Source organism: Primulina eburnea, chromosome 17, assembly GCF_022965805.1.
Source record: "Primulina eburnea isolate SZY01 chromosome 17, ASM2296580v1, whole genome shotgun sequence".
Taxonomy (NCBI): Eukaryota; Viridiplantae; Streptophyta; class Magnoliopsida; order Lamiales; family Gesneriaceae; genus Primulina; species Primulina eburnea.
In genome coordinates this window covers 28,710,841-28,726,333 of record NC_133117.1, presented here as the reverse complement: position 1 = coordinate 28,726,333, position 15,493 = coordinate 28,710,841, and the positions used below count along the sequence as shown (strand labels likewise).

General features: G+C 35.8%; 1 protein-coding gene across 1 annotated transcript; it reads right to left on the bottom strand.

The window, feature by feature from the left end:
• Nucleotides 1-1,294: 1,294 nt before the first annotated feature.
• Nucleotides 1,295-4,316, bottom strand: LOC140818337 (protein TIC 56, chloroplastic-like). Its single transcript, XM_073178269.1, has 6 exons — nt 3,754-4,316; nt 3,016-3,226; nt 2,328-2,525; nt 1,911-2,193; nt 1,680-1,842; nt 1,295-1,589 (listed from the first exon to the last, which is right to left on the bottom strand). The coding sequence occupies exons 1-6, from the start codon at nt 4,222-4,224 to the stop codon at nt 1,422-1,424; spliced, it is 1,494 nt and encodes a 497-aa protein (XP_073034370.1). The 5' UTR covers nt 4,225-4,316; the 3' UTR covers nt 1,295-1,421.
• Between the last annotated feature and the right edge of the window lie 11,177 nt (nt 4,317-15,493).

Here is a 15,493-nt window from a genome sequence, read left to right as displayed (position 1 = left end):
AATCTCGGTAGAAACCTCGATATTCTGGCGGAGTGCAATGAAGCCGACAAGAAGTGCAGCGAAGCATTTCGTGCAACGGTGGAGAAGGAATTTAAAGTTGAAAAAGACTTTGAATGGTTGAAATTTCTTCTACAGATTTATATCGATGAAGTCATGCCTTCGTTTTCTGGAAAGACGCGGATATTCGATGAAGTTGTATTCCAAGACAAGATTATCATCCTGGTAATGATAAAACCAAATTCTGATGATGAAGAAAACCATCTATTGACGGATTGGTAATGTGGCAATCCATTTTGTATTTTTTATAATACAAACACACGAATTTTACTGTAGAAAAAAATTTAACCTTTACAAATGCATTTTTGTCGTTTACAAAATTGATTTTAAATATGATAAAAAAAGTATTGATATTAAATTATATAAATGTTATTATAAAATAGTTAAACAAACACACACTCCTCACAAAATATTCTAGTCAAAACAGAATATCACTCTACCCGAACAAAAACTCAATACAAAACAGCACTCTAACGAACAACAAGGAGATGGATGCCCCCATTTTCCTCACCAACTCTCATATTTCTCTTAAAAATAAAAAGACCCAAATGTTCATGACAAATCTCAAGTGTCTTTTCGACAAGATAGGGGCTATATATAAGGTCCCTACCTTTCCACAAGTAATCACAAGAAAGGCGAGAGTCATGAAAGTATTTGCTAGCTATGACGGTTCGGAGAAAAATCTTTATGAAGATAAGATATATCAGAAGCGTTGTCGTTTAAATCTCGGTAGAAACCTCGATATTCTAGCGGAGTATAATGAAGCCGTCAAGAAGTGCAGCGAAGAATTTCGTGCAATGGTGGAGAAGGAATTTGAATTTGAAAAAGACTTTGAATGGTTGAAATTTCTTCTCCAGATTTATATCTATGAAGTCATGCCTTCGTTTTCTGGAAAGACACGGATATTCGATGAAGTTGTATCCCAAGACAAGATTATCATCCTGATATTGGACGCCCACAAAAAAATCAAAGAAGCCAAAGTTGAGCACACGGAGCTCGAAAAGAATTACACAGAGGCACTTAAAACTTAAAACTTTATGGACCAAAAAGAGTTGTTTGGGGTAACGAAGGACGAAATTCGAGGCACGTGTAGCGATCTGTTGGCGATTGTGCATGACCGGCGGCATTGTTAACATGCAACGAGAATCCGTCGTCCTTATACTAGGAATTTATGAAATAAACGAGAGAAATTTGTTTAGTGGCTTTTTGAACAAAGACAGCACTTTTACTAGGAAACTTATATTTCAATCAATCTGCTCTCAAACATTAATACAATTCACACTGATATGTAAAAATGTTTCAAATCAATACAAAGTCTCGAAGCCTGCATCCAAGACTAGTGGATCTAATTCTAACATCAGAAACTACATTCTTTTCTCCTGCTTTTCTGCAGCCCTCTTCGCTTTTCGTTGGGCAACTCTAACAGCAGCCTCTGCCTCAACTTTCTCCATTATCTTGTCGAATCCAGGTATCTTTTTCTCCAGGTAGTGGTAAGTTTGCACGCCAAGCTTGTGGAATACATCCAACAGTTGCTGCACCACGTGAAACAATGTTAATGAAAGGGAGGGGCGTGCATGCCTAAACGAAGTGGGTTAAATCTAAGAGGTAGCAGCAGTGCATACCAAAACGTCTTTGTTCCACTCATTGATGTAGGGAGGGCCGGTGGTGTATGAACCAAGAGGTTCACGATGCCATTCTCCACCATATGTAATATGATCCATGGCTTGTTCGACACTGAGAACCTCCCATGGCCTCAAACCAGGAATAATTTTTGCCAATTCGATTCTGTCGAGAAAGCATCACTGGTCAATTGATGAGCAAAGTTGGAAAAAGAAGGAGATGGATAACAATACCTGAGATCTTTTGGGATGTACTTGTTGGGCATGTGGTCCTCCTCGAGAAGGGTTGTCAATTCAGAACCACTTGCCCAAAGAAACAACGCATGGCTCGGGGTCCTCATGCCAGGCCAAATGCCATCGTTAGCTTCTAGCACTGCTAAATCCCGTCTTTTGCTCTCATATGCTTCTTGTTGGAGCTGTTTATAAGTTTTATTCTCATGCCCCTTGAGAGGCACCCAAGGTGGTATTCCTTTCTGTAGTTTATGAAGAAAAGCGGTTGCAGCAGCACCTAATCTAACTGAATTAAGCCAGAAGACAAAGTAACCAGTTAGAGCCTCAGAGGTAAGTTCAAAATCCTAATGTTTTATGAATGGGATTTAATACACCAATTTCTGAAAGCTAGATAGCACTTTGCCACAATAGAGAACAAACCTTCCCAAGTAGCGATTGCACGCTCCATACCATAGACCATGCCAATGGGTGCCCACTCGTCCATGTCCTCACCCCATATAAAAGTATGTTTGTCGATTATTCCTGCACCCCAAGCAGTTTTGAGTTGTATCAACTCCGATGGTCCTCTAGTACGACCCAATCGATCTTTATAGTACCACCCTCCACTTCTCATGATAACTATGGCAAAATATCCATTATTCATCAACTCAATGGAAGATCAGTAATAAATATGGAAAATGAGCGAACTAGTCAAAACATTGGAACATTGCACCACACAGCATACAAGATAGAATGCGGCAAAATGGAAGTACGAGTAAAGACTACAATGCAACGGCAAGCAAAAACAATATTAAGAGCCATATTACACACGCTTCTTACTGTAAAATGCAAGCATATAATGTGAAGCACCATAAAGACAGCCAAAAACATCATACTGCTAAAAAATTCACCGGAATATGACTGTATGATTCTCGCAAAAACCACACAATGCCAAATTCCCAATGCACAAATTAGTCCAGTCTAATTGTTTAAATGGAATCCCCACAGGTTTTCGATGCAAAAATCTGCGCTACGATATCAAACAGAAAATACTAGCCTGATGAAAACTCAAACTTCAAATTCTAGAAATTTGAATGCTACTAATAAATGAATATGAACACAAACTTACAGTCATAATACCGCTTCTCGAGGTTCTTGTATCCTATCGCTTGGGCAACATCGATGGGTCTACCGGGTGGATATGGCCTTTGTCGGAAACCCCAAAGCCCAAAAAGGAACTGCCTCATAAAATCCCAAAACTTATCGTCTGACTCTCCATCTGATTTTATGGCTTTCCTAGGCATCGGCCTCCCGTCCAGCCCAATCACATTAGGCACTGCCTTCACAAATGTAACCAAGAAAATCATCACAAAACTTAAATACCATACCAAAAAAGAACAGAGAGAACACCATTTTTTATTGATCAATGCCTTCAATAATCAAAACAAGCACCACCGTCATCAAATATTCTAATTTATCAACACACACCTAAATACTGAATTATACCTATAAAACACATTGCAGAAAAGCATCAATACTGAGGAGGTCAAAGTTAAAAGACCGCAGCAAACACTCACATATTCTTAAGTTGATTCTGAGTGCTCATGTTTAGTTCTTTGTTGCTTCATATCTGATCAGCATGCACAAATACAGTAATGATAACGATAAAAGTACAAACTCGTAAAACATGCCGTGTCCACTGTTCGTTCAAGCTCGAGGTTCTAAGCTAAACAAAATTTCACAATCATGTTCCAGAAAACACAACCCAGTCATTAAAACAAACTTCATCTAAACTACAATCTCGCAACTAATATGAAAATACCAGAACCAGAACATTTCTGGAACAATAACAAGAGGTTCCAAATACCTGCCACAGTTTCTTGTCTTCTTTCCTGTAAGGAACAGAATTCTCCTTAAGCTCCATCTCATTAAGCTTATCAGAAATTTCCTCTGCCCGCATCAGGAATTGCACAACCGGGCTGGCCCGAAACTCTGCCCACCACTTCTCATTCTCCGCTATCTCTTCAGGCGTCGCATCCTCTCTCTTATCAAAAACGGGGTCATCGTTCAGAATTTTCTCAACCTCCGGGGTGTGCCGGTAATCCGGCATATTCTCGCACTCCCAATAGAACTGGTCCAGATTTCTTCGGTGCTTCCCAGGATTATCATCTGGCTCCACCACTTTGGATTTTCCGGAAAATGGATTGCTTATGGAAGCGAAGTTAGGGGTTCTGGTTTGTGGTTTAAAGAATGAGAGAAAATTGATGGGTTGAAAAGGGATTGCTGGTGGGTTTTTGAACCAGTTTTCTCCGAAGGGATTGAAGCTCACAGAAGCCATTAATATTCAAAAATCCAACTGAAATTCAAAGGAGAGAAGCTAAAGTGGATAGAAGCAAGAGAAGCAAGAGGGGGGAGACGGAGGTCCTCTAGTGAAATGTGTTCATGGGCCAGCCTCAGATTAGGATGCAACAGATCAAATGGGCCGAAGCCCAATACATTGCTCTGAGGACCGAGGGGATCGAGAGGCCCAATATAGATGAGACAAATTGATTTTATAACCTTCTGCCGATATTATGCAACTGGTAAAATAAATTTTTATCTAAAATATAGATTTATTTTTTGTATATAAGAAATTTTTATATGAAACATAATGAGATTAAAGTAATTTTTTATTTAATATTATAATTTTTTTAATCACTAATATATTATCAATGTTTGATTTTATTTTTAAAAATATAAGAGTAGATGGTGTAAGGGTATTTTGGAGAAAAAAAAATTGGTATGACATGACGGACCAAAAATAACTATTATACAAGTCTCACACTTCATAATAGTAATAGATATATTTAATTCATAAAAAAATTAAATTTTTTAAATATAAAATATGAAGAATTGGATAGGCACAAACTTAAATTAAAAGCTGGCTTAAAGAAAGATTAAATTCGATTAAGCAATCGCATTTTAGAACGGAAGATTTCATTTATTTTTTGGAATGAAAATATTTTTATAAATATATATTTATTGTTTGGAACTTGAAATATCTATTAAATTTTGTATTTATAGTAATTCTATAATTTTGTTTACTGTTTAACTTAAAATAATTAAAACTATAGTAAAAATGAAAAACATTTTTTTATGCTTAAGCTCATAATAAGCAATCGTTTAAATTTAAAAAAAAAAAAAAAATTGAAGCTTGACATCAATGTTTTTAACGTGCTTTTTAAAAACCTTATTTCTTGCAACCACTGAAGAGTAATCATAAAAGAGTATACCTATCTACAATCTTTGGAGATGTGATGTATTTGGACTTGAGAATCTGAAATCAATTTATATTTTAAAATGTTGATCCAAACATTGCTTTAAGTGGCAGGCTCTCAATAAACTACAGTTATCTATCAGATTTTGTTAATATCGTGAGACCGTTTCACAAAAAAATTACATTTTGTTAATATAATGAGACTGTTTCACAACAAAATTATGTTAAGCATAATGACAAAGGAAGCAATATAATGGAGCCAGTTGCATTAACAGCTCCCTAAAAGAAATCAAAAAATTAAAAACATAATATGTAAAATTAATAGTAGGTTAAATCTCGTTTTTTTTAAAAAATATACATAAAACCCGTACTAGATAGGCTAAATGGCCATGAGTTTTATAAAGATAGGGGAAAATGTGTGTGATAGTTTTTTTTTTACAAAAACTGTATTAACTTATTAATATTTTTAAGTAATTTATGTATTTTATATTTTTCATATTGGCTGTTAATGCAATAAACCCAATAATATGTACGAAGACAAAGATATCATAATTTGTTGATCGGAGATGTCAACAAAAGAATGAGATTGATCGGCCGTCTTTTTGACTGGTCGATAAATTATCAACTCAACTCATCTATTTAGATTATGTAATAGACAACTCGACAGATCTAACTAATTTTATGCATAAGTTGACGGTTTGAACGTGTCAGCTTGCAACCCACCACCCACAAGACCACACTTCAAATTCTATCTCCTTTTTCTATATGTTTTTATTTTTAATACTGTTATTACAACTATAGTTTCATCTCTAATAAATCTTTCTTTTTTCCTGCTTTTATTTTCGTATTTTAGGAGTTTGATCGCTCAGGGATGGCAAGAGACCAGTTTGATCAATCTCGTGACTTAGACCCCAACCCACACACTTCATTTTTAAACATGTCCCCACCCCACCCCCCCAAACCCGACGGATTGGGCCTACAAATTGGTTGAATATTATACACATTTTTTAATTTTAGTAATTACATTACTAAAAAAAAGTCATATATATATATATATATATATATATATATATATATATATATATATTTCTCACGGATCATAATCTGTGAGACGGGTTAACCCTACTCATATTTACAAAAAAAAAAAAAGTAATACTCTTAGCATAAAAGGTAATACATTTTCATGGGTGATCCAAATAAGAGATTCGTCTCACAAAATCATCTCACACAAGTTTTTGTCATATATATACACACGGACGGATCCATTAAAATGTAATATATGCCTCGTACCTTCTACCAGACCCGTTAATTGAGTTTAGAGCCACTCCATAACTCATTTGAAAAGATTTAAATTCGATTCGTTGTCATCTCTAATACATCAATTTGAATTTAAATTATGACGTATTCGAACAGTTCACCTGACCAACAATAGCAGAAGTTGATTCCCAGCAGATAAAAAAAAACATCGTATTAAGTTTGGATGTGAGGCGTTTAGCTCTAAGGATATCGATGGGGATCTGCATAGCTACAGACATGTTGGATTATCTCATTAAACTAATTGATCGATCTAATTAAATTTAACCCTTATTTTTTAATAAAAAAACTTAATAGTAATATTTGTTATAATGTAATTGTAAGGTCCAAAATGTGATAGCGTAATACAACTGCTTGTAAATCTAGGAAAAATAGAAAATGTCTAATTAAATTATTTTAATTGCATTTATTGAATGTGGCAAGCATGTTTATATTTTTAAAATAGGGTTTTATATTAAAATACATAAAATTGTGTTTTAAAGGTTATTCGAGACGCGATCGAGGAACAGAGACCGGGGATCGTAAAGGAAAAATATTTTAATTAAAAATTATTTTTTAATTATTTAATATATGGTATATTTTATATGATAATTTAAAAATAGTGTTTTTTTATATGTTTTTACACTTCGAGTTGTACTTTAAACCGGTAATTGAATTTTGACAAAAATAAGGATTTTTTTAGAACTCGGATGATATTTTCGAAAATTTTCATAATCAAAATATTTTAACTATATTATAGTGGGCGTAATAGGCCTATTATATCAAGATTATTGGGTCTAAATTCTTACTCAATTGTTTATATCACAATATAGAGTTTCTAAACCCTAAAATTACTTAAAATCACATGCCTACAAGCACTAGACTCCTAGGTCTTCACTCTCCGTCAGCACATCCACCCACACACCACACATCAGCATAGTCACGTGAATTGAAGGGCAAAAAAAACGCAGCAAACTTCCTCTCCCGTCTCTCCGCCAACGTCCCTCGCGTATAGGATTGTTTTTCGCGCGTGAAATATGCAAAGGAACGTCTTAATCTTCCTTCGCTCATCGTTCATATCATATTATGTGTGTTAATATATGTTGCATGAAAAATATGATACAATTTCTTATATTTTCATTTTTATGGCTTGTACATGATAAACTTTGATTTTAATGCCTTTAAATCCATGTTTATGTTGCACAAAGAGCCTGCCATGATAGAGCTATGAGAAGGGACGTTTTTCAGCATATTTAAGAGTCCATAAAAGCACGGTTCAAGGATACAACGCGTGAGGATAAGGGATGTACGATTTTTGGGTTGTAAAGGAGCCAGGGTTTCGGTTTGGGTTTCCTAGAAGGGTGCGGCTCTGGCTGTTTTTGGGTCATGTCCAGAGGTCCCTATGGGGTCTAGTCATGGTCCTAGATAGGCTAAGGGAAGGCTAGTTTGAAGGGAAAGGCCATATGCTCACTTCCTTGGGTGTGCGAGTCGTGCAAGCCACGGTTGAAGGTTGTGGCGTGCGCGGGCTGGTCTAGTAGGGTCTAATGGGTTTGGTTAGTGTCCCTACAGGGCCAGCTAGGGTCTGGTTGTGTCGGCCAAGGGCTAGGTTCGGAGGAATTTAGGATTTGTTCACGTTAGGGTTTTCGAAACTAGGGCATAATTTTCCAGCAAGGTTCTAGGTGTCTTTAAGGGTTCTAAATGGTTTGATTTGGTTTCATTAGGGGTGGGCACGGGTCTGGTTTTTCGGGTTTCGCGTAGTTCGGGTCGGGTACCCAATTTTTTCGGGTAGCATTTTCATTACCCGAACCCGACCCGATTATGGACACTACCCGCTTTTCGGGTACCCGATAAAGTCGGGTTCGGATAGGGGTCGGGTTCGGTTTTTTTTGATAAAATAACATTTTATCATTTTGTGTCTACTAAATAATATATGACGAGAAAATAAGCTTATCAAAATAATATTGTCTCATTAATGTCTACAAAAGATAAACACAAAAATATTTATCTCAAAACATAGAATGAGTATTATAATTAACAAATCTTTAAATCAAGCATAAACTATTTAGATGCATATATAAGAAATTAACAAGTCTAATCTTGAAAATTCAACTTAGATCTTCACCAAAAAAATCAAAATTAACTTCTTGTTTGACTTTCAAAATATCTTCTGGAATATTTCATCACCTACATAAAAAGATGTAAATTTATTAACAAAAAAATGAACATCATAAAACAAAAAATAAAGTATACCAATAATTCATGTTTTTCATCAATGCAGGAAACAAACCTGAGAACAATGAAATGCAAGAAAATAATCAAGAATAATCAAATAAACTGAGAGAAACAAAATGCAATAAAGTGTACCAATAATTCAAGAATAATCAAACATCAATAATAGATGTGTCAACACCCAATTTTGTCAACTCTGCAAAATAAACAAAGAAAATAAAATGTTTGTACTTCGAAATGTTGAGATGTATCTAAAGTAAATAAAATAAAATTAAAATACCTTTGTCAATCACTTCAACATCACACAAATCTTCCTCCATATTAATTGGTTTCGTATCACATCGAAACCAGTCTTGAACACAAATAAGAGATTGAACTATCTTGGGCGATAAAGAACTCCTAAATGCATCAAGTACACACCCTCCGGTGCTAAATGCAGCTTCTGAAGCAACTGTGGAAATTGGAACTGCCGATATATCTCGAGCCATCTGAGACAGAATGGGAAACCTGGGACTATTATTTTTCCACCATTGCAATATATTAAAGTTCTTTCTTTCCTCCTCAACATCTTCAGTCAAATATTTCTCCAACTCAGACTTTAATACTTCACCTTTTCCTCCACTCTTATACATCTTGAACTCTTGCTTCAACGACAATCTAATAGCCATTTCAAACTCATCGTCCGCCTCACACAAGCGTTTCTTAGACATATCTTGCGAGCCAAGGGTGGAACTATTTGATGAAGAGCATAAACTTTTAGAAATGTCTGGAAGGTTATTGGAATGCCTCAGTTTATAATCATCAAACAACTCGTAAAGGCCAAGTCTCACTTGTTCTTTCATGGTCTCATTTTTCCCAACACTGCCATACATTCTATCGAAAGAAAATTCATGTAAGGTCCATGAATTTAATTAGCGTAACCTAAGTGCATGCAATCTAGGATTTTTATTTTTAAATGTGCTTAATTATTTTATGCATAATTCATCCATGATAGGATTTAATTCATGAAATTTTAAAAGTCCATGCATTAGGGTTTATAGGTGCATTTCACGTTCGATCGAGGATCGGAGTCCGGAGATTTCTCAGGAAATTATTTTATTACACGATTTATTTTTATAAATTAAGTTAAATCATTTTTAAGTGTAGTTTTCAAAAATGATAATTTTTGGGTATTTTTACCCGCATGATTTTTCTTTTTCTTTTTCGGTGCCCAAATTTTATCGAATCGAATCGGGGGACTTTTTAAGGGTTCGGCTAACATTTTCAAAATCTTTTAAACACGAAATATTTTTCGGGAGCGTGTTTGGATTTAATGGACCTATTTTTAAGCTTGTTAGGCTTAAATAAAATCTTTAAACATTAATTAACCAATAATGACCCATTAGTCAAATTGTTAACCATTTAAATACTACTTAATTTTCTCCTTAACCTAAACCTAATTGTCCCTCATAGCCGACACCTCCCTTCAGCTGCAGAACCTCTCGTTTTCAGCAATTATAGCTAGAGACCCCATCAGCTTTCCCACTTGTTCTTGCAAAGTATTTCTTCCGGCCTTCATCTCGGTCCCTCGTGGGTGTGTACATCAATTAAGGCACGTCTTGCACCATTTTTTTCTGCATCATAACCGTGTACCTCACTGATGATGTTGTTCATGCATAAAACGTTTCGATCTAAACATTTACATGTATCATATTTTTCGGTTTTCAGTATGATTCGCTTCCTTGGGTGTGACTCAAGTTTTTTTGTTTATGATATGTGTGCAAGGGGCTGCTGTATGAGTGGTCAAGAGGCTGGACGGTCCATCGTTGGAGGGGTTAAGTGCTGGTGTGTAAGGATCGCTCAGATCTGTGTTGCTGAGGTAGGGGAGTCGATCGGGAGCAAGGGTGTGGGCATGGTTCGATCTTCGCTCCTGGTACACTAGCTGTGTGAGGGCTTCCTCCAGCCTTGTACCAGACCCTAGGTGGGTCTGAGATGAGGTCCGGAAGGGCTCGAACCACGCTGGAGTCGGCAGATCAAGCGAGCGAGCCACATCGGGTAGAGTAGTCGCGTAGGAGCTTCATGTGGTTGTTGGGTTCTTAGCGAGTCGGTCGCATGCATGGGGCTGGGGGCTTGGTTCAGGGGCGCTCCTTGGAGTCTTGTCTAGGTCCACAGTAGGCTGGATCACGTTGGGCACGATGGGTTAGCTCGAGGCGTAAGATTTTGGGAGAAAATTGGGCTTGAAGTGGTGGAATAGGATAGGACCGAGAAGTTGACAAGTTCTGTATAGTTTAGCGTGTGTTTAAGGGGCATAATGAAATGGTTTTATTATATTTTATCGTTTGTATGATGTGGAGAAAAATTGGGAAGAGTTTGGTAGAGTTTCGAGTCGATTCGGGTTAAAACCGGGACCCCGGTCCAAGTTTTAAAACGAATCATTTAAGTTTTTAAACGGGCTCAAGTTTACGTCTAAGAACGCTTTTAAAAAATGTTTTGGGACATTTTAAGGAGTTGGGTAAGTTTCGGGTCAATTTTAGAGGTTCAGGGGTGAAACAATAATTTTTGGGTTCCAGAGCAAAATGGTCATTTTGCGTCCGGGGTGAGAATTTGGTCCTGGCAGCGCCCTGAGCACAAATCATGATATTTTAAATGTTTATGCATCATGTTTATGATTTTTACGCTATTATGATAATTATGGTGCATGCTTGGTTTAAAGGAAAAATTATATATACGCATTCTTTTTATTAAGTGATGAACATGATGACACGTTTTGAAGGAAGTGATTTAGTTGTGACTAACACGATGACACGATGACATGTAAGGCCCGGGCTCAGTGGGCGGGTAATGCCGTCGCTGATGTCCCTCGCCGCCGGGTACCGCGGTTACACGTAGATGGATCCATCGACTGACATGATGACACGATGATACGAAAGTCACAGCTAATGAACGGAATTCAAATTAAGAAATTTAACACGTATATGCTTATACGATTATACATGCTATGATTTTTACCATGCTTTGACAGGACACGTTTATGTATACGATTTTACTGCTGACATGAAATGTATGTTCATTATGTTATTTTTCACTGTTGTGTGCTACGTATATGTATTCGTTATTACTGGTACAGGCGTGTTGAGTCTATAGACTCACTAGGCGTGTGTGATGCAGGTGAGCATGTTGAGCAGGAGACAGGAGGTGCTGAACTCTGAGTAGGCAGTCCTGGTGCGGTGACATAACCCGAGGACCGCACGTTTATCCGCATTTTGAGTGATGGTTTTTGGGAGAGGAGTTAAACATTTTATTTACGTTGAGGATTCTCATGATTTTTACTAATTTACATTTACATTGATATTCGTTATTTTAATTGCGATATTTTCATTGCTAAATAAATATGACCCTTTTAAATGTTATTTTTAAAATGATAGCTCAAAAAAAAAAAATAGTTCCGCATTTTAAAACGAGCAGACGTTACAATTCAACAAACTCCAACTTATGTCGCGGATCAAGGATCACAGCATAATATAAAATCATATTCATTTTCTCAGTTGATCCCCAATACTTATCATACTTTTATTCCATTCTTTTTGCCATCAAACTTAGTTCAAAGTCAGCACTCTCCAACCATTGCTTAAGAAGCATGTCAACCTCACTAATCTCATGAAACATAATGTTCGATATAACATAAAAAGAACCAGAAATACGTAAAGTAAGTTTATAAAAATGTTTCAAAAATTTTCAGCAAAAGCTTGGATCTTTCCCAATCATGTTCATTTGGAACCCCATCATATGGCTTTTTTGAAAGATCAATTCGATAAGCAAGATCGACTTCATCATACGCATCAAATGCTCTTTTAAGACATATTGACGACTCTAACATTAAGTATGTTGAGTTCCATCTGTTGGGCACATCAAGAGTCAACAACTTATTTGTTTCTATTTTTTCAAGCTGAACACACTCTTGAAATCTTTTGTACCTGGCTGGAGAACTCCGTATGTACCTAACAGCTCCCCTAACACGCGAAATAGCTACATGCTCATCATTTCCTTTCAAACCATCCTGCACGACGATATTAATAATATGTGCAATACACCTTATATGAACATATTTCCCACCCAAAATATTGTTTCCCCAATTGTCAAATTTCTTCTGCAAATAAACAATTTCCCCATCATTCGAAGATGCATTATCCACAGTGATAGAAAATATTGTACCTATACTCCAATCAAGTAAACATCTCTCAATACATTTTCCTATCTCTTCACCTTTATGACCAGATATTGGGCAAAAGTTCAAAATCTTTTTGTGTAAGTTCCAATTTGCATCAACAAAATGAGCAGTAAGACACATGTAGTTAACTTTCTGAATAGATGCCCATGTATCTTTGGTAATGCACATCCTTTGACAGTTATCCTTTATGAACTGTTGTAATCACTACAAAAAAATACAAATCAAAAACACTCATACGACAACGGTTTTTATTTTTAACAACGGTTTTAACAAAAACCGTTGTCGTAACCTAAAAAAACCCACTTATTGACAACGATTTTTAAAAAACCGTTGTCTTTTATGTGTCTACGACAACGGTTTTTAAAAACCGTTGTCTATTAGCGTTTTTTTTTTGTCTACAACAACGGTTCTTAGAAACTGTTGTCGAAGAGTTTTTTTTTGGCTACAACGGTTCTAACAACCGTTGTCTATGAGCGGTTTTTTTTAGGCTACGACAACGGTTTTTAAAAACCGTTGTCTTTCGGATGGCTTTTTTGGGCTACAACAACGTGTTTTTCAAAAACCGTTGTCTATATAATATTCTGTCAAGGGTCAAAGACAACGGTTTACACAAACCTTTGTTTTTCGGATGGTTTTTTAACTACGACAACGGTTTTTTAAAACGTTGTCGTTTCTTAGTGTTTTTTTGTTAAAGAAAACGGTTTTCGAAAAAACGTTATCGTAGTTTCTAATTTTTATAAAAAAAAATCAATTCATATTTAGCGACGGTTTATAATGTACCGTCACTAATTTAAATTTAGCGACGATTTAAATAAACCCGTTGTGAACGACGGTTTTTGACTGCTCGTCGCTAATATTAGCGACGGTTTATACCAAACCGTCGTCGATTTAATTTAGCAACGGTGCATAAACCGTCGCATTTTTTAAATTCTTGACTTTTTTAAATTAGCGACGATACAGTTTAAACAAAAACCGTCGCACAGTTTCTATAAATATCCGCATCCTTGATCGTTTTCTTCCCACACTGAAGTCTTTTCCTTCAACAAATTTCATTTCACTTGCATTTTTCAATATCTTTTTTCTTCCACGATTTTCATTAAATTTTTATTTTAAATGTTAAAATTTATCAATATATTAATTTATCTTTTTTCTTCCACGATTATAAATATATTAATTTAATAAGATTGTTAGGTTTATAAAATTATAACCGTAATTTTTGTTTTTATTTTACGAAAAAAATAGCGACGGAAAGCATAAGACAAACCGTCACTAATTAGCGACGGTTAACATAATTAAAATCATCGCTAATTGCCGACAGACGAGTAAAAACCGTCGCGATTAGCGATGGTGTTGTTTAGAAAAACCGTCGCAATATTTTGTTTTACAAAGATTTTTCAATGTTACGACAACGGTTTTTCACTGTCATCTTTAGACGTCTACGATAACGGTTTTTCACCGTTGTCTTTGAGCGCACCCTTTAACCACAGGGTCTTTAACAACAGTTTTACAAGACCTACGATAACAGTTTTTCACTGTCGTCTTTGATGTCTACGACAACGGTTTTTCACCGTTGTCTTTGAGCGTACCATTTAACCACAGGGGCTTTAACAACAGTTTTTTTTTACCTTTAACCGTTGTCTTTTGCCTTTTTTCTTGTAGTGAATTTCGCCTTTTCACTCAAATAGGACTTGTAAATTTCTCTTGTTATTGTCCTTCGTGATGGAATATCAAACATTGGACATGCAACCGACAAAAAATGTCTAAAACCAGGGTTCTCAACCGTCTTGAATGGGAGTTCATCCACAATCAACATGTAACACAATGCATCTATAACTTTTTGTTGCTCAAATCTCCGGTTAACAAGAGAGGCATCTTTATCACTTTTATGAATTGATTGAAACGAGAGTCTATTTTGATTTGTTTCCACCTCATGTGGTTTCTTCTTGCATGATTCATAATGGTTTTTAAGGGGTTTAGTGCCATGAGCTTTTGGATCAGCTTTAATCTCTCTAGAACAATATTTGCATCTACCTTTTTGAACATTCTCATTTTCACAAAAAAACCTTTCAAAGTGTTCCCACCATTGTGACCCAGACACAACCGTCCGAGTACGTTTTTTGGAATCACATAATTTATCATCCTTCTCATCAACCTTATCATCAATGTTCATACTAACCTCTTTGTATAAGTCACTTTGCGGTTGTATGTTTGGCGAAGAAAGAGTTTCAGATATTCCTCCAAATTCCATGATTGTAGCCCACAAGATTTAATAGATCGCTACATCAAACAAGAAAATCAAATTGTAAGTGACTACAATGAGTAATGACAGCAACACAATGACATCAAGACAAAAAACATGCTACTGGACAAGAAACAAGAAAACATGCTACTGAACAAGAAACAAGAAAACATGAATTTGAAGAATCTATTATTATAAATTTATTATGGGTTGTGTGTGAAAACACTGAAAAGTTCTCATCCTTACATCTCTATTAGTTCTCTGAATTTAAGCAACGCTGCACTCTCAAGTGCAACTCCGCAGCAGCATTATTTATCCTTACTGTAAATCTTAGCCACATTGGAAAAAAAAATATTTTTTATTATTCTTTTGACTTAACTAGC